The sequence below is a fragment of the Eremomyces bilateralis genome, assembly GCF_010015585.1.
Source record: "Eremomyces bilateralis CBS 781.70 unplaced genomic scaffold P152scaffold_8, whole genome shotgun sequence".
NCBI lineage: Eukaryota > Fungi > Ascomycota > Dothideomycetes > Eremomycetales > Eremomycetaceae > Eremomyces > Eremomyces bilateralis.
In genome coordinates this window covers 473,190-494,815 of record NW_022985074.1, presented here as the reverse complement: position 1 = coordinate 494,815, position 21,626 = coordinate 473,190, and the positions used below count along the sequence as shown (strand labels likewise).

At 53.0% G+C, this 21,626-nt stretch overlaps 8 protein-coding genes across 8 annotated transcripts; 1 reads left to right on the top strand and 7 right to left on the bottom strand.

Moving 5' to 3' along the window:
• Positions 1 to 899: 899 nt before the first annotated feature.
• Positions 900 to 2,024, bottom strand: P152DRAFT_330910 (uncharacterized protein). The gene has a single exon (XM_033675264.1). It carries the CDS (start codon positions 1,757 to 1,759, stop codon positions 1,175 to 1,177), a length of 585 nt encoding a protein of 194 aa, XP_033534552.1. The 5' UTR covers positions 1,760 to 2,024; the 3' UTR covers positions 900 to 1,174.
• A 154-nt stretch (positions 2,025 to 2,178) lies between these two features.
• On the top strand, positions 2,179 to 2,803 carry P152DRAFT_507229 (DASH complex subunit DAD4; the record flags this gene model as incomplete). Its single annotated transcript, XM_033682524.1, has 3 exons — positions 2,179 to 2,289; positions 2,340 to 2,469; positions 2,546 to 2,803. The coding sequence occupies 3 exons, from the start codon at positions 2,179 to 2,181 to the stop codon at positions 2,572 to 2,574; spliced, it is 270 nt and encodes an 89-aa protein (XP_033534551.1). The 3' UTR covers positions 2,575 to 2,803.
• A 129-nt stretch (positions 2,804 to 2,932) lies between these two features.
• P152DRAFT_473450 (uncharacterized protein) lies at positions 2,933 to 6,040 on the bottom strand (the record flags this gene model as incomplete). Its single annotated transcript, XM_033681240.1, has 2 exons — positions 2,933 to 4,840; positions 4,898 to 6,040. The coding sequence occupies 2 exons, from the start codon at positions 6,038 to 6,040 to the stop codon at positions 2,933 to 2,935; spliced, it is 3,051 nt and encodes a 1,016-aa protein (XP_033534550.1).
• A 1,279-nt stretch (positions 6,041 to 7,319) lies between these two features.
• Positions 7,320 to 10,303, bottom strand: P152DRAFT_458100 (actin-like ATPase domain-containing protein). Its single transcript, XM_033679377.1, has 4 exons — positions 9,989 to 10,303; positions 9,613 to 9,936; positions 7,835 to 9,561; positions 7,320 to 7,762 (listed from the first exon to the last, which is right to left on the bottom strand). Exons 1-4 carry the CDS (start codon positions 10,140 to 10,142, stop codon positions 7,733 to 7,735), a joined length of 2,235 nt encoding a protein of 744 aa, XP_033534549.1. The 5' UTR covers positions 10,143 to 10,303; the 3' UTR covers positions 7,320 to 7,732.
• A 173-nt stretch (positions 10,304 to 10,476) lies between these two features.
• P152DRAFT_458099 (putative glutaminyl-tRNA synthetase) lies at positions 10,477 to 12,932 on the bottom strand. The gene is made up of 5 exons (XM_033679376.1): positions 12,297 to 12,932; positions 11,832 to 12,246; positions 11,428 to 11,782; positions 11,139 to 11,371; positions 10,477 to 11,078 (listed from the first exon to the last, which is right to left on the bottom strand). The coding sequence occupies exons 1-5, from the start codon at positions 12,826 to 12,828 to the stop codon at positions 10,715 to 10,717; spliced, it is 1,899 nt and encodes a 632-aa protein (XP_033534548.1). The 5' UTR covers positions 12,829 to 12,932; the 3' UTR covers positions 10,477 to 10,714.
• Positions 12,933 to 13,129: 197 nt separating this feature from the next.
• Positions 13,130 to 15,104, bottom strand: P152DRAFT_458097 (uncharacterized protein). Its single transcript, XM_033679375.1, has 5 exons — positions 15,048 to 15,104; positions 14,804 to 14,811; positions 14,277 to 14,747; positions 13,772 to 14,228; positions 13,130 to 13,689 (listed from the first exon to the last, which is right to left on the bottom strand). The coding sequence occupies exons 3-5, from the start codon at positions 14,727 to 14,729 to the stop codon at positions 13,250 to 13,252; spliced, it is 1,350 nt and encodes a 449-aa protein (XP_033534547.1). The 5' UTR covers positions 14,730 to 14,747; positions 14,804 to 14,811; positions 15,048 to 15,104; the 3' UTR covers positions 13,130 to 13,249.
• A 1,085-nt stretch (positions 15,105 to 16,189) lies between these two features.
• P152DRAFT_330708 (uncharacterized protein) lies at positions 16,190 to 18,393 on the bottom strand. Its single transcript, XM_033675261.1, has 4 exons — positions 17,744 to 18,393; positions 16,625 to 17,663; positions 16,416 to 16,543; positions 16,190 to 16,329 (listed from the first exon to the last, which is right to left on the bottom strand). The coding sequence occupies exons 1-3, from the start codon at positions 18,226 to 18,228 to the stop codon at positions 16,517 to 16,519; spliced, it is 1,551 nt and encodes a 516-aa protein (XP_033534546.1). The 5' UTR covers positions 18,229 to 18,393; the 3' UTR covers positions 16,190 to 16,329; positions 16,416 to 16,516.
• Positions 18,394 to 18,429: 36 nt separating this feature from the next.
• P152DRAFT_330721 (uncharacterized protein) lies at positions 18,430 to 19,677 on the bottom strand. Its single transcript, XM_033675263.1, has one exon. It carries the CDS (start codon positions 19,417 to 19,419, stop codon positions 18,559 to 18,561), a length of 861 nt encoding a protein of 286 aa, XP_033534545.1. The 5' UTR covers positions 19,420 to 19,677; the 3' UTR covers positions 18,430 to 18,558.
• Positions 19,678 to 21,626: the final 1,949 nt, after the last annotated feature.

Sequence of the window (21,626 nt, the reverse complement as noted above, 5' to 3'; positions counted from 1 at the left end):
GCAATAGTCGATAATCACCCTCTCTTCTGTATTTGAGAGCTTTTTCGAATTCGGAACGCAATCGCTTCGTGGAAGTATTCCATTGCGGCGGTTACGGAGCGTATCTTTGCTGACCTTGTAGGTTGCTGCTGCCGCTCGATTTGATCGAATTTGGTCTTGTTCGATAGCCATTTTAGCTAAATTGATACTAGCTTCGTTTGAAGGTAATTCAACTTGTTGTTGTCGAGGCATTGCGAAAAGATGGTGATGATTGGAATTGTGGTATTGAAGTGGCTAACTCGGTGGTTTGGCTAGCTCGGTGGTGGATTACGTTAGCTAAGAGACCAGGTTTTCGTGACTCGGGGCAGTCTGATCAAGATCAGTCGCATCAGTAGTTTGATGCCTCTACCTCAACTGCTGAGGCAACAAGGCAAGATATCGAGCTTGCGACAGACAAAACGTCATGAACGAACTCAACCCAAACTTGAACAAAGGTGTCAAGAAGACGCAGCCGAAAGGCCAAACCGAAAAGATGGAGATCATGAACATCACTCAAGGTATGTGAGCAGTATTTTGTTTAAATGTGCGACCATCAAAGTCAAACCCCTTCAATGGACCAGCCTCTCTCGAGACGAAGTCCTGTAGACGCTCCGGCTTAATCGTGATCTCAATATAGCTTTGCTCTTCGCCTGCTGACACATACCGGAGTTCAAGGGAACTGAACACCAGTTGCGACGAAAGTCGCTGTCAGGGCGAGGGTACATCATGGTCATGGGGGTACACAAGGAAGTTCGGGACTATCTAGGAGGGATGACGAGGGATCTGGGACGAATCGGGATGGGGATAGGAACCAATCAAACCACATTCCATGATTTGATTGAACATCATTCATTCCCTGGTACTGGCATCAAATCGTGGTATCATACACCTCGTAACGCGTATCTTCTTGACGGCTCATCCGTCATCTTCTCGTCTTGACCTCATCCTCCATAGAGGGCGCCTGAACCATAGCATAATGCCCTCCCCAAGGGCGCCATACTTTCGTTTGGTATTCGTCAAGTTCTTCTTCTTCTCGATCCTCCGCTATGCATCTTAACCATTCGCACACGAGGCAAAGTGCTCTGGGCACCAACCTCCCCCTCATTGGCCGGCAGAACCCTGCCAAAGGTGAATATCCAAAATATCCCAAGTCCGTTCATTTCAACACGGTGTGCGCGCCTCGGAACTCGAGATATTGCTCCACCTGAGTCTGAGACAGCGTCCTGACGTACTGAAACACCTCCTTATTGTGGTACCTCAACCCGGACTTCGGATCGGTGTACGATGCCGGCAGCCCCGTGATATCGCAGTACTTCTTCTTCGGAAGCAAGCTCGGGGTCGCCTCAAGGCCCTGCCAAGTGACGCGCGGACGTTGCGGCACCTGCCCATCGATTGCCAGCCCGGACAGATTCTGCGCAGCTTTCTCAACCGTTCCGTTCCCATTCATCGCAGGGGCGCTGGTGCTTGCTCCGCCAACGGGTGTCATCGCACCGGTTGCTCCGCTAGGAGTCATGCCTGGTATGGGGGTAGACACGCCGCTATTGTTCTGGGTAGGAAGGACGGAGGTTGGGATCTCATATTTGCGTGCTTCTTCGGCGAGCAGTTGCTTGAGAGTTTTGTTACGGCGCGGGTGGGGTTTATAGTTGGGATTTCGCCAGGGCTTGGCGACAGAGTAGAGGTCAAGCTTGTCGAGGAGGGCCAGGTGGTTGGTCTCATCGGATTCCTTGGTGATGGGAGCCATGCTGTCGAGACTTCCGGAGCTGATTCGCGAGAAGTCTTCGTTGTCAGGGTTATCGTATTCAGTGGGTAAAGAGTTGAGAGGCGTTTTGGGATGATTGTGGGATTAAAGAAGCATCAGCATAGCGTAATTAGGAGGATGATAAGGTGATGGAGGGAATGAAGGATTTCCCTCGTCGGTTGAACATTTGAAGTCCGTTGTTGGGTTTGAGCTCCCAATTTGATGGTTGGCTTACAAAATCTAATGTTCGACGTTATTTGCCCGGTGGAATGTTTTACCGAGGCTGGAAGTCACGTGACGTGATAAGGAGGTGCTGTCGTGGTGATAAACAAAAGGAGGACGAAAAGGTGTTCCGTCTCGGATAATCTCCAACAGAACTATTCATTGCTGTCAAATCCGCTATTTTCCTTAAGCTGTTAAGAATGGTAGATCATATTCAATATTTCTCTTTAAATATTATACTAACGCATGGCCAGGAAAGCCCACACGAGCACCAGCAGTCGCTGCTCCTTTCGCGTGTCATCACCAATGTGGTAGGCCTGGAACTGGTCCGGCTCCTACTCCAATTGCTCATTTCTTACAGGAGAAGCTAAATGAAGCCGTTCTTGCTTTGAACAAATCTCTCCAAGAGATAAACCTGCAGAACATGAATGTTGAGCTCGTTGCCCAGATGTTCAAGAACTATCAAAGCAATGTCCTCTTTCATCTGGAAGGCATGTTCGGCGATTAATCTACAACCCTGCTTCATGTTTCTGGGTTTCCATGTGGTAGATTGCTGACTTGTGCTAGCCACCCAAGATTTACAGGATCCAGCATAAGGAAGACCGTCGAGACTGAGCCCTGAATTGGGGGCACTGGTTAGGGCGTTTAGGACATCATGGGGGCTGCATTATGATCATGATATACCCGACTTGGAATGGTCAACGGGAACTAGGTATCACTGCATGGTATTGGTGCCATCTCGGACAAGGCATTGAATAATGATTTGAATTTCTAAATTCTCTCTTCGTCATCCCAGTGACGGATATCGAATGCAACAAATTCCCCCGATTCCTGACTGCCAGCCGAGTCCATGCTCGGGGAGTCTCGATGCCAGACACCGCGCTGAAAAATCCCTGACGGCGAAATATGACCCGAACCAACCATTCACAAGAAAATGAGATAACCCTCACGCATCTAACTTACTCCTTCTACAACTCCTCTGACGCTCTTCCTCGCCGCTGACACATCCACCAACGTCGGCGTCAACGCCACATGCTCCCCCCTCCTCTCCTCTGGTTTCTCCTTCGCCGGATCCCGCCTCTTAATCTGCCGCATCTGCACACTCACGATCCCCGGTCCCGCAACCATCTTCGCCGGATTTGCTGCCGCCTGTGTATTAGACGCATTGTTCTTCGCGTGGTTCCCGGCAGCGTTTGAACGTGCGCCTGGCCCATACCGCCTTGACGTGCTCCGAGCCCGGGTAAGGCTTAGCTGACGAGCAATTCCGACGGTGGCAGGGGCAGGTTCGGGGGCTTGTAAGGGGAGGATGAAATCTTCGGATTCGTCGGAGGAGGCGTTGGACGCGGCGTCGGCGGATTGCTCGTGGTCGGATTCAAAGATGGCATCCTCGTGCGTGTCCTGCATATATTTATTTATCATCGACAGAGGCTTTGCCATTCGACTGCTGGTCCTTGGAGGATGAATGGTTGGTTTGCTAGTGGCGTCCTGAGTGAGCGAGGGCTGAACGAAACCATCCGAACCCTTTCGCTGCGAGCCTGGAGAGACGACTCGAATGGTCCTCGCCTGAACCGACTCCGTAGTTAGTGGGTTGGAGCTGAGCGCTTGAGATTGTGTGGCATGGGTGTACATCCTGGAGGTTCCTTGCAGCGGCAAAACAATGCTCTTGACCCGCTCATACTGTTTTTTCGATTTTTCGCTTGGTGCAGTGCCGGAGGGGGATGCTGTCATCGTGCCAGTGGCAAGAGTGCGGATGACGCGAGGGACCGGAAGCATGTTGGGGCGAGTTTGAGAATCTTCATGTGCATCCTGTGGTGCCGATTTCATATTCGCAGCCTCAGCTGGGTTCTCGGAAGATGCTAGCACAGCCGGTGCAGGAGGATATGTCTCCTGTGGAGGAGATGGAGGGAGACGCGTAGGCGGCGGTTGAGGTGCGCGATACATCGTGTCGGCCTCAGGAGGAGGCGACGGGGCCTTTGATATTCGCATCGAGTCCATATATCGAGATGTAGGAAGTTCCTGAGGAGATGGTGGCGCTCTCGTGTGTATTGGCGAGATCGGCACGGTCTTATTGACAATGTTAAGCGGCGCAGGGGCCGCTAAAGGTGGCGGCGAGGGCAATGCAGCTGTGGAAAGAGCCTGAAAAATATCCGCTTCGGTGGGACTGGACATCGAGCTCGATCTGTCCTCTTCCATGATTGTCTCGGTGTGCGTCTCGGCTTCAGGGAGTGTTGGGACCACGGGGACTATCTGCGCGTTGCGGTCCGGCTTCCTAACCGCGATATCCTTCCCTAGCGTCGTCATCATTTCCCACTGTGGCTCCTCTTCTTCGATTTTGTCTTTCCATTGTTTCGTTGTGTGGTCCATGGCGCCCTTTGATGTCTCGGCATCTCCGGCGGTAGCACCTGGTCCTTCGAACACATATTCGTATTCATACTCTGTCTCAGCATCTGTATATGTCGAGCCAGTGGCAGGACTGCTAGGTACTGGTGGGCCACCGGATGTAGCTAGTCTTGACGATGAGAGGAAACTGTCCGGCGGTGTCCAAAGAATGTCTTCTGCAGGATCAAAAGCGAACTGCGGAGTGGGAGGCGACGCTTTGGCCGGGACATCCATAGGAAATCTAGGTGGAGGTACCTTCGAGCGAGGTTGAGCTTTAGATTTGGTAATCGGGGTTTCTGTAATCTCGCTCTCCTGGTGTTTCGAAGGCCTGGGCGCTGGCGTAGTAGCTGAGCGCTGTAACCCAGACGGTCCTCTTATTTTGTCCCCCGGAGTCGTAGGGAACAATGTGTAGCCTTGTGGCTGGGATGACGGGGAAGTGGCAGCACGGCGTGGGCGTACTGCGCTGGGCGAAATATTGATGGGCTAATTAATTGATTGTTAGTCAAGCCTGGATTGAGCAACCATTGTCATGAAAGTTACCTCCAACTCTCCACCGCTGGCGGGCTTCAGCTGTTCCACATTGGCCTGGTTCCGTCTTGCCAAAAGTGAACTGCTTGCAGGAAGGGGAGGCTCCGTTTCGTTTGCCGCTGGCTTGCCCAAGACATGGTTAAACATGACACTGTACCGTTCCATCTCACACTTCGGAATAGAGACGTCTAGGAGCCGGCCATCAACTCCAGCGGGCTGCGTCAAAAAAGACATGTCGGTAGGAGTCGGGTGGGTCTGATTCCGTGCTGGACCCGGCTTGCCTCTCTTGACTGACCGGCTCCGCCATGGCGACTTTGGCTCTTTGGGCGTCATCGTTTCGGTTGGCTTTCGTAAAGAATCGTTCGGTAAACCTTTACCAGGCATCTGGGTATTCACTGCTCTCTTCTTAGATGGAGCCACTGGTTCATCCAACATGTACATTGTGCGCGGCGTATGGTTAGGCGTATGGTTGGGCCTTTTCGCAAATAGCCCTCCTATACTCTTCCACCGACTCAACTTTGGCTTCGGTTGGTCCGCCTCAATGACTGTCTTGATGCCGTGGCCAATTGCCGGCTCGTCGTCGTGAGTGCCAGCTGTCGAGTAACTGCCATGCGCTCCTGGCGCTTGGAAGTTATATGCATCCTGAGGAAAGTACTCCCGCGACGGCGATGGGGCTGATATTGAACGGGGACGGTCCAACCTGTTTATACCCAGATTACCATTCTCTTTCATCCCGCTTCTCCAATCCGGAGCATCTGTTGGACTGCCCAGCGCAACACCAATCGGTACTTTGCGACCTGGATGGGGCTCGATCTCGGGAGTCAGGTCGATCATATTTGGTGGTGGGACATTATAAACGGCGGTTCCTGTCCCAGGCGTCGGGAAATCGTAAACTCGACTCTCCGTCTTGATTTTCAGGGGTCTACTCTGAGAATGTGGAGGCGGTTTCAACCCCGACAAGGCCGTCGTATTGCTTCTGGTGATTCCATTTGACGTTTTCGGCCGTAGTGGAGAGGGAGTTCGAGGTGGGGCAAGGTCTCTACGGACATCTATCAAATCGTCTCGGGATACTGCATCGGATGCAATCAGGAGTGGCTGTGATATGTCCTTTTTGATGTGTCGGAAGGATTTCGATCGTCCCAGCATCCGTGCCATTCTGCTGATCACTGGAGCATCCCTCCGATTCTAGTGGGCGAAACAAATAAAATACGGGTCGCGTTTATGGGCATAAAATAAAAGGCCGTTGATACTCCAAAAGGAAGCAAGGGAAAAATGAAGATATGTGATCCGATGACACTTTTCGCAAAGCGAGTAAGGAGCGGACGGCCTGGAAACTATTTCAGGGCCAACGAGGCGCAGCCACAGGTGGTTAAGGATAGTGAGAAATGAAAAGATGTACCATTGGTCTTAGGCACATAAGGTACGGTGAAGAGTTGAAAATGATGCAGAAGGAAAATAGGACGGTCACCGAAGCGTAGACATGAGGAAGTCCGAGGGTCCAAAAGAAGGGAACGAAGAACGCTTCCTCCAGGAAATCAAGATAAGTAATTACCGAACCCTGCATCCTTCTGACAGCCTTCGGCAACGATGGCCAGAACAAAGTCCAAAATGCTTGAAATCCGACCGACATCGACCAGTCCCGCGCCCCAGGGCCATGCAACTCTGAGTGATGCAAGGCTCGCACTTAACAGTTTCCTCGTCATCCTCGCACATCATCTCCTGCCACATCCCGGTTCATCGGAATTTCGAGGCCTCGCCCGTAGTCCCCAGACTACGGCGTTCTCGAATGAGAGGATCACGATCGACGCATAGGGCTACTGACGGCCCAGTCGTAGCCCTGCATCGTGGACATCCCCTGTCCACCAACCAACCTGACGTCCGCCACTCCGCCACCAAGAAAACTGGTGCAGGAACCCACGAGGGTTCAACAAGGAAGAATTTAGTAGGGATGCAGTGCTGACTAGCTCACTGGCTGAAGCATGAGGCTACGTGACGAAAGGATGTTTCATGATATTGGAGCTGGGACGGTTCATGGGTCCTCTGCAGTCTGCTGCCATTTTAATCTCGCTTGGCTCCGCGACGAACCAACGGCGGTTCGACTTAGCGGGTAGGAGCTTATCGATAACAACGGGCCAATTTGCTTCATTTGCCGATGTCGAATTGATGGCGATGCGAATCATGGTCCCATTTATAACAAATTTTTGGAGAATAGAACTGGAGTAAATTTATACCGACTGGATTGCGGTCGTTCTGTGTTTTGCGAAGTATCTGGACTTGGCACGAAGAGGGTTTGAGTGGAATACGAATGAGACGGTTGTTGTCTCGTCAAAGTAGTGGGCAACGGAATGCTTAACCATACAAGCACCAGGTGTGCCCTATTTCTCACATTGTCAAGCCAACTTCCTCGAATCGGATGTCATTGATTACGGATTGCTGTCCACCTTACTTGACGCAGAAAGAACTCGAAATCCTCATTCGCGGGCCCAGCTGCAGCATCTCACGTGGCTTTCACCATTTAGACAAATAAGATTGGCTTTGTAGTGTTACATATGCGGTATACGTAGTGCCCACAGGCGGCATCGTCTAGGCTTAAGGGTCTATGAGACGTTATGTCGTCTCTTGATTCCAGGCCTTCGAGATATCTTGCCTTGCCGGAAGACTGAGGCAGCAGCCTGTGGCTGATGCAACCTGAGTGCCCAACACGACTTGAAGTGTAGCAACTACGGTAGTAAGTTGCTCGCACGGGTTGTACGTGGTATATTGGAACGTCTAAAGTCCGCTTCCTCGTTACATGAGACCGCTTCTCCAGTGTCGAGATCGATTTTGATGGTATCACCGCAGTCAGTTTCAGAGCCAGATGTTCCCGCTGTCATGCTCCTGTGACATTGTTAGACCGGCACAACTCAAAGAGGAGAAAGAAGTCAAAGAAAAGAGGGGAGAATATAGTACCTTGAGATAATCCCCGCCCTTTTCACTCCATTCCGCCTTGGTCATAAACGCATTCTTGTTTTTCTGTTCCCCTGCCCATCGTGCCGCACCCTTCCAGGCATCCAAGCAAGGTTCCCCAGCTCTGCGGACGCTCAACTCTGCATTGACAGGGAGCAATGCCCTCAGCTCATTCCGCACGCGCTCGTCGAAGCCGGTGAACATGGTATTTCCGCCCGTCAGGAAGATGTCCTTCAGCATATCCGCCTTGTGTGGGTCATCCGCGAGCCGCTCGTTGAGAATCATGCCCATGACCTCCAGTAATCCGGCTTGGTCGACACCCGCGATGTTGGGTTGGAACACCACTTCCGGAATGCGGATTCGCTCGACGTTGAGATGGAGTTGATGCGTCTCGCGCGGGAGCTCGGGATCAAACGGCCACGGTCCCCTCCAGAAAGCATGCAGCAAGCTCTTCGTCCAATCCGTCTGCGCCTCCCGCGTACTCTCCTCCGTGAAGTTCGGATCATGCTCGAGCAGTTGCGCCTCGATCTTTTTCAGCGTGCCACCCAGATCCTCCTCTTCGTCGTCGGACGCATCCTCGCCGGTCGCGACTTGTCGATAAACGCCCCAATCCGCATCATCGGCACCGAAATCGTCATCGTCGGCGCCACCACCACGACGTCGCTTTTTGCCTATCGGGGTGTCCGAGGCGAGATTCGCAATGGTTTTCATGCGCATTTGATTTGCCATTGACTTGCGGTTGCCGAGCTCGGCTTTCAGTCGCTCGCGCTCACGGGCCCTCGCAACGAGGACTTCGCGAGCGGCTCGTTTCTCTTCGATCCAGCCCTCCAGGTCTGTTTCTCGCCTTTCGGAGTCGATCCGCTCGTCTTCGGCGATTCGCGCGCGTTCCTTCTCCTTCTCCACCTTTGCTCGCATCCGAGCGTCATAATTGTTCTTATGCAATCTCTGCTGCTTCTTCTGCTTGAGTTGATCCTCATCAAGCTGATCGTCGGCGATCTCCAGTAATGGGAATGTAGGGATCTCCTCTTCCTCTTCGACGTCGCCAACATCCTTGTTCCTAGCCTTGCGGATGTTCTTATCGAGCTCTCGGACTCGCTTGTCCAACTGGCCTTCATCATTAAAATCACCGTCATCCAACAGCCGCTTCGTTTCTTTCTTTGTGGTGGCGTTGGCGAGCTTCTCCTGTAGGTTTCTGTACCACGCGAGCTCTTGCTCCTTGAGGATCAGCTTTTCTAATCGCATCTTCGCCGCCTGCTCCTGTAGTCGTCGACCACTCTCTTTGCGCTTCTCTGCGGCGCGCGCGAGCTCCTCTTCGGTCTTCTGCACCACCACTTGCTCGGTATATGGGTGTTGTACGATGCGATCCCGGTCCTCAAGACCCGTCCAGTCGAGGAACGCGGTGATCTCGTCATCGAAGTTGGTGCTGACTCGTGAGTGCTCGCGCACCAGATCGTCGGACTGAGGATCAGTAATTTTGCCGGGGAAGGGGGGGTATTTGAGCTTCATGAGCTTGAGGAGGCATTCGTTGGTGTGGTAGCGGCCCCAGTTGAGGCGCGAGGCTTGTGTGAGCATCGCTTTTGAGTTGACGACGGGGATAATGTTTGTAGAGGTATATGATGAGGAAACAACGAGACCAGTCCGTCCGTTATTGTATTTGTAGGAGAAGAGAGAATCGATGCCGTATGCAACGGACGGCGCGCCATATGCTTCGAATAAGATTTCTGTCATAGCTTGAATGCTCGTCAGTATGGTTATGCCAGAAATCGCGTGTTCTCACTCACTCTTGCGCGAGTAAGGCATGTTGCCTGCGGGCTCAGTCATCAGGATCGGCCGTCCGATGCCACCAGAAGGATCCGCCTCGATTCCCAGTTTATTAAACACGCAATCCAGAACGCCTTCCATGACATCCCAGTTGTTGATAACATTGTTGCCCGGCTCATACACGTTCTTCGCTTGTCCACGCGCCGTGCCGTCCGAGTATATGTCCGATCCCACGAACGTGTACATTCGGTTGATCTTCCGGTCTCGGTATCGGGCCATGACCGGAGGGGAAGTGAAGCGTGGTTTCTTGTCGAAGGACCAGCCTGCGCGTACATTATATGATCCTTCGTCCTTAGTTAGCAACTGCGGCGATAATGCGATGCTAAATATGCGTACCATTGTCAATGACGATTGCTGTTTCCGGTGTGCTTCGCTTGAAGCCTTCGTGATCGACCGGCTTGAAGCCCTCGAACGGAGGCTCGGAGAGAGACCAGAGCTGGCTTGGTGCTGGAGGAGGCGAGTTACGCCGAGAAATGGTATTGTCGGCCATGTTGAATAGGTAGAACAATGGTAAGGGATACTGTGGAATTGGAGGTTATTTTTGCATCATGCGAGATCACGATGAGGGGAGGAGGTGATGGCGCGGATCATGATAATTAGATGTGAGAATTTGGTGGGATTGCATGGCTGCGAAAGTGGTTTGTCACAGGAGTTGAGCTGCTCTGGCTGAAGCATTGGAGGGCGAGATTCATGATACAAATCCAGCCCCCTGTCACTTAGCCATGGTGGAGTGATGATCTAAACTTGGACATGATTAACACAAAGCTGCCGACGCATTTACAACTATTTCGGGGATAGGAAAATTAGGTCACCGGATATGATACACCATGAATCTTTGGCTACATTCAAACTCGTAGTCTTATCTATCGTGATACTACAAGTCCACAGGAAAGAACATGGGATACCTAGTCACAAAAACAGCCATCAGCCCTTCATGGCTTAAGGAATGTCCACCGTCATTTCATAGTTGCATTTCTGCAGTGAACTCGTCACGAACGTAAAGGACATAAGTGTGTCCAGCCAGCTATGCCTCTAGCAATCACATTTTCCCTTGCCCATCCTTCAAGCTGACGATTTCAAGCTGACGATCCGATTCAATATCAGCTTATCATCCGTCGTTTCACGATCGACCGTGAAGTATCCAACGCGCATTGCTTGGAACCTCACCGTCTCAGGGCGAACCGAATCCCCTGTCTGCTCCTTCTCCCCTCCCTCCTTCGGCCATGGTGCCGACGCCCGAATGTCCTTAAATCCGGTTTCAACCATCGCATCTGGATAAATCTCTTCTGAGTCGGGATTGATGTCTGCGAGGAATCCTTGGGGATGCGCAGATGGATCATCGGACTTGAAGAGCTGGTTGGAGACACGGACTTCGGCGCGGAGTGGACTGCCTTGGGCGGGTGCTTCCGCAACCCAGTGGACGAAGCTGTGAGTTGGTTTTAGTTGTGTACTTCCAGATTGCGCACATTGCTTGGGGCTTGCTCACGCTTTGGGCCTCTTTATCTTCCCATCTTCACCTGGTTTCTCGAGCTTTGCATGAACACAAATGACGGCGCCAGTTTCAGGGTCCTTATCATAGGAGGTTGCGATGATCGGGTACGGTGCCCTGAAGAGACCGACTGATTTCCCAGGCGCGAGGCGGAAGTAGTCTGGCGAATCCTCTTCCCGGAAATCGCTCCTCTCAATGTAAACCGTTTTGCTCAATGGAACTGTGTGCGTCTATCGTCCACCGTCAGTAACTCCCGTTGGTGCATGCATTAAGTACTATTGCTTACCCCAAACGACTCATCCTTGCCGAAAGGAAGATCGACCATCTCCACGTGATCATCCGGAAGTTCGTCGATCACGACTTTCAGGGGCTCCAGGACAACCATGAGACGGGGGACAGTCACTTCGAGGTACCTCCGTACTGTCTGCTCCAGACGCGTCACCTGAATGTTCGTCTTCGCCTTGGTGACTCCCAACTCGTTGACAAAATTGAGAATGGCCCGAGGAGGGATACCACGGCGACGCAGCGCAATAAGCGTGTATAGCCGCGGATCGTCCCAGTCCCTGACATGGCCCTCTTTGACGAGCTGGACGATTTTACGCTTGGAGAGGACTGTACCTGAGACATTCAGGCGGCCGTACCTTGAATCAAATTAATAGCTGGGAGGAGCAAGGAACACATATGACTTACTCCCTCTGCATCGGCTTGTATATTTCAAGTTTATCACAGAGCCACTCGTAAGAGACACGAGACAATTCAAACTCGGTCGTGCACAGTGAATGCGTGATGCCCTCGGCACTATCGCACAAACAGTGCGCAAAATCATAGGTGGGGTAGATTTTCCACTTGTCCCCGGTTCGGAAATGGTGAGACTCCTCCTCACCCAATATCCGATAGGCGAATAGATCCCACATTTGCGGGTTGGGGTCTTCAAGATCTTGCTTCATGCGAAGGGCTGCTTCGCCCGGCTTGTACTTGCCGTCACGCATTGCCCGGAACTCCTGAAGGGATTCGTCAATCGGTCTGGAACGATGGGTACACGCATATCGAGCTTGTCCCCTCGTGCCTTCTGCGCTCTCGCCGCGTTGCGCTTTGATTTCGGCCTCTAAATAGACGTCAGCATGGGGATCTACCTGCACGGAACACTACTCATACTCGTGCAATGGCAAACATAAGCGCCATCTCTTTGGATAAGATCCTCAGCAAGCTCGTAGAGACGATCGAAATTATCGCTTGCGTTGGTGATCCGCACCGGACTGAACCCGAGCCAACGGACGATCTCCTCGATCGCGATGAAGTACTTCGCTTCCTCTCCTTGCGGGTTGGTGTCGTCAAAGCGAAGGAAGCAATCGCCTTTATGATATCTAGCGAATCCGAAATTCACCGCGATCGCTTTGCTATGGCCAATGTGTAGGAATCCATTCGGCTCAGGAGGAAATCGTGTCACGATTTTCTGGACCGTGTCCGATACAGGCTTCTCTTCATAGACATCGGAGAGGAAGCCGACTTTGAACATAGAATCCGGATCATGTGCAAAGGCAGCTGCCGCTTTAGACTTCGGTTTGCCTTGTTGTTCATTTTTGGGCTTAGGCGCCTTTGGCTGCTTCGGTGGTTTCGGCTTCTTAGGCTCCTTCACTTTCTTCGGCCGCTCGGGCAATGTTGCCGTCTCCGGCGCGGGCTCGCTCATATCGCACGGATGAGAGCAGAAATCTCTTTATTTTGGATTTGGGGAAAGGGAAAACACCGCAGAGACCTTGAATTCGTGGCGAGGTATCAATTGGTTGTTTACTGGTTCTATCAAAAAAGTGCTGAGTCAAAAGTTCACATCGTCATTCCGATAAATTGCAACTGCCTGTGCGGCGTGAGTCGTCCGCTGTGCGAATCGTCACATATTTGGTCACGTGCATCCTGAAAATACTCGATTTAGTTTTAATCAATGGCGAACACCAACAACTGGAAGCTTAAGTTTGCTGTGATGGACTAGGTGACGGGGAATGAGGTGGTGTTCAGTGAAATATAGTATCATTGTTAAAAGGTCTGGTATGGCACTTGGTATAACACCTTTATCCTGCGGCCACTTTGACCAATGCCGTAGTCATATTACCCCTTTATCCCCTATCCCTTCTTCTAGATGGTGGTGGTCGATACACATATTCCTCCGTCTCCGGATCCAGTGCTAACAACTGCTTCTCCACACCCCAAAGCGGCGCCTCCGGCAGCACCCTTGTGCTAACCGCCTCCTCTCTAAACCTGGCTCTCCAGAAGACTCGGGGCTTCGAGTGCCTTCCTTCGGGATCCTCGGGCGGGTACTCGATCATGAGTTTCCAGTCGTCCAAGGCCTCGGGTTCGTACGGTCCGCGGTCATCTCTTCCTGGGCCGCGGAGCCGGATCCGTGTGCGGACGGATGGGTGGACGTACTCGCAGGTATCGCGGAGCGGGCGGTCGGATTCTTCCCCGGTGGGTGGATCGATGGCGTAGTAGCGGCCTGGCGTACGGGTTGTGCCACCGGCTATGGAATAGACACCTCGCATGGATTCGGGGAAATGACCTGGGGGATTGTTAGCAGGACAGATTAGATCCGGATGAACAGCCTATGAACTAGTTGTCTCGCTCGAATCAGGGGGATTTACCGAACGACCACGGCCGCACTCTCATCCTCCCCTCTTTATACCATCGGATATTCATATCTTCCTGTCGAAGCACGTAATCCGTATCCATGTCTATAAACGGCTCCAATTGCGCCATCATCCACGCCAGCGATATATTCGACAGATTCATATCGTCCTGCCCACCGCCGACGCTGGAATGGACGCCGGGAAACCAGACCTGGCGAAGCGTGGTGTTGTTTCCCCTAGGCTTTTCCCACACCGCGGGAGAAAACATGCCCCGTCGCTCATCCAGGGCAAGCGCTTGAAAGGCATTTTCCACGCCAATAGAAAGCTTGGTGTCGTGGAATTGCATATCTTTGGATTCCTCGGTCTGAATCCCCAAGCGCGTTAGGATGGGGACGCGAGGAGCGCCGAGTGAACCGACCGTATCCCAAACAGCAATCGCCTTGACAGAGACATCTAAAGTGGTGAGTCCGCGCTTCGATTGTCAGTTCCTTCCGCCACGTTCGCAAACTCGTTTACTCACCCTCTCCAACTCGATCCGATACATCGGATCACTCGCACTTGGCTTATTCGGAAACGGCCGATCCGGATTCCTCGGCCGATATCTCCGATCCCTCCGATGCGTGACGTCGTGATAGATCTCGACCAACTCATGCAGCCCTTTCTTCGTCAGCACACCGATCTCTCCGACCAGTCCGGCGATGCTGCGTGCGGTGAACGCGCCGCGGGAGAAACCCATTAGGAAGATCTCGTCGCCGGGTGCCCAGTTGTTGCAGATGAACGAGTAGCCTTCGCGGACGTCGGACTCGATACCCTCGCCGGTGGCGCCGACGGCGATGCGGTTGAGGATAGAACCTGAGGTGCCAACCCCGGCGTGGTAGTAGACGACTTGCTGAATGCCGTCGAAAGATTCGGATTTGATGGCGCGGGAGAGGCGGGTAACGTTGCTAGGGACGGCGATTTGGCCGTTGATCATGCCATTGTCGGAGTCAAGCTGGATGATTCAGCGCCTTGGGGTTATTTCCTATAGGGACATTTCGCTCGACTCACCCATGTTCCTGGAATCGTTGTTAGTTGATGGCGAACAATATTTTTTGATGCGATATATGAGGACTCCATGACCGCCTCCTTTCTTGCTTCAATTCCTCGAATCTGTGGATTCGTCTCCGAATCACGCACCCCGACCATGAAGAAACACAATCTCTCCATTCTCAGCCCCCTTGCTCACCAGACCGTTCCAAGCTCTTCTCGCAACCCCATCTCGAAATCCTCAAAGTTCACAAAACCCACTTACCATCACAAGCCACCACCAACCGTTTAATCGGTCCCCCCGCTCCATGCCTCCTCTCCCTCCGCCTCTGCCTCCCCTCCCCTTCCCTCCTCACCAGCACCTCCCTCCGCTCCTCGTCTTCCTCCCTCCGCGGCAGCAGTGACGACGACCTCCGCTCATCGTCTCTTCTGCGGTCATCGTCGTCGCGTCGCCTGATAATCACCGTCTCTCTGCGGTCGTCGTCCCGATCGTCCCGGTCGTCCCGGCTGCCGTGCCGGTGGTGGTGGTCGGAGCGGCGGACGTAGACGATGCGCTCGTCTTCCACGTGAGAGGGCATGGTGGGTGAGGGTTGGGAAGAGATGCCAAAATGAAGGAGGGCTGGATATTAGCGATACTTGGGTTACAGAATAGCTACGGTGAAGTCATGCTGTCACGTAAAATTAAGAATCGCAAAAGTGGCCTGGCAGCTCCGACTTGCTGTGAAGTACCGCTGACGTTGGGCGATATCCGGCTCTTGACGTGAACACAAAATCGTAAGCGCGATGCTATAAACTCGAGCTGCAAACGAAATTTTCTTGACATGAATCTTAATACCGAACGAAGTGCTCACAAATATCACAGGAGCCACAAAATCCCGTAGTCCGCGACGTTACGTTTTCACTTCATGCGTTGTCGTGTGCCCGGAAATCATGGAGGCTGGGATTGTCCGACTGCAGATCGCCAATCGCGGTTTTGTTTTCCGGCAACCAATCACACACCGAGTTTCTTCAAAGTGCGATTTCGACAGAGGAATTCAGGGGATATCTAAATGGAGCAAGACGATATTAATGGGATGGTTGCGAGCGAGCATTAGGAACGGTGTGATGTTAGAATGGAACAACGGAGCCAGAATTGTCAGATACAGATCGAGGAACGCATCACAGTAATATAATAGCCAACCAGCTGATATGCTTTAACAGATGCATTCGCTGCTCCATCTAACAAGGTATCGTCTCTATCATCCAAAGTCTAATGCACCCAACCCACCATCCGGCTTCGAACCCAAATCCACCTCGCACTATGCGATAAAAGTCACGCCATCGCCATCCGATCCGAAGCGACGCAGACAGGTAGGGGGTTCTAAAACCACGTCCCATCGCTCCAGCCCAGGTTCGCTTGCGCGACAAACGGAGATCTAGATGAGATAGGAGAGCAAGGCAAAGAAAAGAGTATCGGAATGATCTGGATATTACTGCGGAAAGCGACCGGGGGGGAGCTGAGGTGAGGGGGGAGAGCAAAGTCGCAACGTGAGCAGAGAAGAGAGAAACATGCAGGAGGCGACACGGGACTCCCTACTTTTTGCGCCATGGTTCCCTTCCCGATATCGCGGAGACAAGAAAAGAGAGAGAGAAAAAAAATCAAAGACTGCCCCGCCAACCATCCGTCCCGCTCCGTACGATGAATATGATAATATCTCTTGAAATGGTAAAGGAAAGACCAAAACAACCACTCCTTCAGAAGTCCCCAAACAGCTCCTCCAACTCCTCCACCTCCACCGCCTCCGGACTCCGAAACTCCTCCCACTCCCCCTCGAACCCTCCTGTTTCTATCTCCATTTCCACCTCCCGTTCCATCGATAGCTCAACCCGCGCGCCCTCGCCGAACTTTCCACCCACTTCGGTACCAGCACCCGCCTGCCCCATTCCCATTCGTATTTCCTCCATCTCCACCTCTCCCTCATAACCCCCCGCCACCATCAGCATCGGCACATCCTCCACCGCGCCCGCCGGTACCGAAATCGCCCCGTCGCCGAACAGCGCCGCCGCGGCCTCAGAGTTACGCAGCGCGGCGATGGCGTCGGATTCCTCGATTTCGCGGGCGGCGAGCTCGTCGGCGTCGAGGTCGAGGCGCATCGCGTCGGGGTTGGCGCCAACGTCGGCGGGGTGGCTCGGGATGGAGGTCGGGTGGTCGGCGTCGGGGAGGTCTTCTTGTTTGATGTGGGGGTGAGCGGAGGTGGTGGTGGAGGCGGAGGTCGAAGTAGAGGAGACTGCGCGGGGAAAGGAGGCGACGGAGTTCGGGGGCGATGTGGAGGTGGTGGTGGATGTGGTGGATATAGGGGGCTCTTTCGAGGCGCGGGATAGCTCGACGCTGAGCGACTTGCTGCGCCGGCGCAGCGTCGACACCATCTGCTCGAACTCGCGCTCCACGCCCTCGGCCTGCGGGCTTGCGCCGCGATGCCGGCCCATTCCGGTCGGGCTGTGGTGGAGGCGCGGATTCGACGGCGCATGCGACCCGAAGCTCATGGGTGCATCGCGCTGGCCAGGATGTAGGGTCGCGTCTTCCATCTCGGGCGAGCTGAGGTCGAGTTCCGGGGAGGGGGAGATTTGGCGGCGGCGGAGCGCCTCGGAGGCGGTGGTGGATTCGTCGTCTTCTTCGTCGGGGTGGGAGGAGAGGGAGGGGGAGATGATGCGGTTGGTGGAGAGGAGAGCCGGCGGGAGGGTGGGGATGGGTTGCCGGGGTTGGTTGGTGAGGAAGAAGTAGACTTTGCGCGGGTGGACGTCGACGAGCTCTTTGGAGAGGGGGCAGGGGGAGAGGGTGGTCCAGGGGCGGCGGAGGTAGGTGGTGAGACGGGATGAGATGACGGCTGTGGGATTGGCGGAACTGGATTGGGAGAGATCAGCTTATGAACGGCGGATAGGGGTAATGGAACTCTGAAGGGGTGGATTGGGAGTTTGACGTACGTTTGGACCACTGGGACGACCCCGTGCAGAATGGCAGCAAGCTCCTTCAGCATGTGCGGCCGATTGCCCGTCTTCTCCAGTTGCTCGATCACGCCGACGACCACGTCGTCGTTGATGCCATCGGTATCGACCTTCAGTCCGTCGCTCGCCCCGGGTGATGGCGGAGGCGTCTGTTGCGACGGACGATGCGCCGATGGTCGCTCATCGTGGAATTTTACCGACGGTCGCCGCTGGAATGTGGGTGGAGGCGGAGATGTCGAGCTGGAGATATGCGATCGTTTGAGTCGTTTTGCGGGTGGTGATGTTTGCTCGGGTGCGGTCGCGGTGTTTGTTGTGTTGTTGTGGTGACGGTGGTGAGTGGCGGTCGAGGTGGTGCTGGAGCTGGATGAGATGGTGGACGGCGGTGAACGATGCGCTCTGGATGTCGGGATCTGGATTCCCATCGAGGGCAGCGACAACGACTTGCGGCGAGTATTGTATGGCATCTTGGAATAATGCTTTGGGTTTGGGGTCTTGGGAGTGGTGTTTTGAGATGGTGATCGCAAGTATTCGCCGCCTCCAGGAGAAATGCCAAAAATCGGGTCGTTCGACGGAGGTGAAATCGACCAGAAAAGTTGACGGGGCGAACCACGGCACGAGCGCACGACGGCACCAACAGCGAAAAGAGGAAAGACGGGAAAGTTTGCCCACGAACTTGAAGCGGTCAAGCGGCGGTGGATTTGGGGATGCCGCTATGATGATTTCGACAGGGCAGAAGTAAAAGGCCGAGAAAACTAAAATGGTTGGGAGCCTGCGGATTGGATGGAATGGGAATGCTAGATCCTGGAATTTATTCCTTGCTGCGACAGCTTGTTACAGCTTACTACGTACGTAGTAGACAGTAAACGGCTTGGTAAATTCCGTGAATGGTACCGCTGCCGAAAGGGAATTACTGATAATAATAGGTAGTTGAGGCTTAAGCAAGGCACAAATCCCCGTGGCTCCTTGGATACACAGGAATGAGAGAATGGGAATTGGGCAATGGTGGCGTTTGATGAATGTGAATGGTGATGCAAGGTGTCGACAAGACTGCTGCCGAACCGTGGAACAATCCCGCAACGTACCGGAAGACACCAAGTCGTGGATACCAGATGAGGAATGATGAAGAGCAACGAAGGCAAACTTGTCGACTTTGTTCGCCTCTTGAGCTCCGATTCCCGAATGGCCAGGAGTTGAAGGACACAAGAGACTGGGCCCTCCTGTTCTGGTTCCTCTTTTCGGTTCCCTCTTTTCTCTGCTGTTGCCTCGTCGACGATATCCACTTTTCCGATGCTTGAATGCTTGGTGTCACCGGCAAGCGGCAATAATCTGATGGACGAGATCAAACGGTGATGATAGGAAGTTTGGGGGAGTTTTGTCAAGGAATTCTTCGTTTGTTCCGACAATGGTCCTTGATTGTTGATTCTCGGTTCTTGAGGGAAGAGGGAAATACGGAGCAGGAGCTGAAGGCAGAAGGCTGAAACGAGGGACACATGAACCGATGATGGAGGGTTGATGGAGTGATGGTTTAGAGGGATAGATTGATGAATGATGGGCCATTCACAAACGTCAGTCATGCAAGGATTCCCTTCATCGTGCATCGTGCATCCTGGTGCCGCTCCAAAAAAATGCTGCATTTTCCGGTTTCCCCCTTCCATTGGAAGCCTGAATGCCCGGGATAATAATATCCTCTCGCGTGGTTTGTTGCCGGTTGGTGTGGCTTACTACGTAGTGCGATACCAACCGCGATGCTCGGTGAAAATCGACGAGTCAGGGGAGCCTAAAGCCTCAACAACATCACCTCGTCAACATCGGGTGAATGGTGATGCTTTGGAATACATCTATCTCATGCAGCCCATCCTAGATACGAGCAGCAGAAACCTATCCAGATAGATTGTTTGTGGTCTCCCAGCGACCAAACCACGGTAATCCTCCGTACCATGCGATGAAACATCCTGTAGCTACACGCGGCTCAACAAGTCAGATCAATTTCAATTCAATCCGTCGACTTGGGCAAGGAATCACCGTTAATTAGTTCGCTGATTCCCTGGTCAAATGGCAGCCCATCCCGAAAATCCCGATCGGCCTCGCTCCACATTTCCATTTTTGCGATTGAGGGCCCAGAGTCCAGGCTGACCGGTCTGACGGATGCCTTTTTTTTACTCTCCTCCCTTCACCTCTCGGTCTCTCGCCTCTTTGACCTGAGACCTCCCACAGGTCTCCTATCGTCATGCAACTCGCCAAACCCGTTTGCATCAATGATCAAACGCTCGAGGTCGTCTAGAAATAAGAAAGTGAGGATCCTTCGTATCTCCCTTCCCCGGCTTAGTACCGTCGTCGAGATCATTGGTCGATCCCTCTTTGTAAATTGTGATCCCATAGAGATCCCGCGGCAACACATCCAGCCCGACACGGAATTGGTCGGGATGAGAGGTCAGAGGATGGATCATCAATCATCATGCTAGCCGCCTTGTCGCGTGCCTGGCGAAACTGTGCATATCGTCACCGCATCTTCGGACAAGGGGGGCCCGGAGCTGGGGAGCTTTTTCCTGCCGATACGCTCCCCGTTCACCCCCAATTCCTTATGTTCATTGTTCAGGGTTTGGTCTAGACTCCAAATGTCTCTGTTGCCTGCACTCTGCAGTCTGAACCGAATAATTGTCTCCTGGTGGCTGTTGCCTGCAAGAATCCAGCATGCATCAGATATGCAGGTGCCTTTAACTGTGGTGGAACCACCACGCGGGTTTTCACACTGACGTCTCCAGTAATTGGCTTATTCCTGCGCTCGCCGCTGGACGTTCCAACGATTGAAAATCACAACGCCGTTTGCAAGCCGGCGTGGAAGCCGTTTGGTTCGAGGAAAATTGGGTTCGGGGTGCGTTAGGAACGCGTTGGTGTGGCCGCTTGCGCAGGTGGTGGCCCCGCTGTTGTAGCATAGTAGCCTCCACCAGGCTCCTTCGGATGGTGAGATTACGAAGTGGTGATGCGGTTGGATGGATGCTCCCTTGGCATTCATGTGTACCTTGAACCTTCAGATGTTGAGATGGTGATAGGACGGCGATTAGCTAAGATTTTGTAACTATTGTGTTTGATAATCAATGGATGTTGGAGAGCTGGAATCAAGGTCAAGAACACGCGGCGTCGGAGATCAAATTCGCCTTCGCGCTCGACCTTCCGAACGAGGGGAACAAGTCGATCTTTGACGTCAACAATAATCCGCCCTTTCCAACGTGGGACCTCAACTGGCGAACGTGGAGATGATCGTTGAATCCAACCGGATGTACGGAAGATCCGTGACCACTCTTGTATCAAGGTAATACTTGCCCTTTGGGATTGGAATTCCCAGTGTCTTGATATTGTCGTCATGAGACAACATATACATAGCAGCCTCGAGGAATTGTTAGTCTTCTCACTAGGGGGTCAAGTCAACTCCATCTGCATAGAATGTCCGTATATTGATTAATTTAGAATCAAAAACCTCAGGATCTATTTCAAGATCCATAATTCACTGAATCGCGCTTACCAGGATTTCCACGTGGCCGTATCACGTGAAGAGGGAATACTTCGTAACAGACGTCGGTATACTCTCCTCTTAATATCTCCTCTTCAGAGGCCTGACGGGCGTATGTCTCTCTCTCTCTCTCTCTCTCTCTCTCTCTCTCTCTCTCTCTCTCTCTCTCTCTCTCTCTCTATATCTCCTCTTCACCCACCTCACATTTACACGTTTTCGACCACCATGGCCGAGCAAATCATTAAAGACTGTGACGACCCAATGGGGTTATGTCGCCCAGCGGTTCATACGCATCTCCGAGCTTCTCAAGCAATCCGAACCGGACATTTTCTTGCGGCAAGAATTAAGATGACT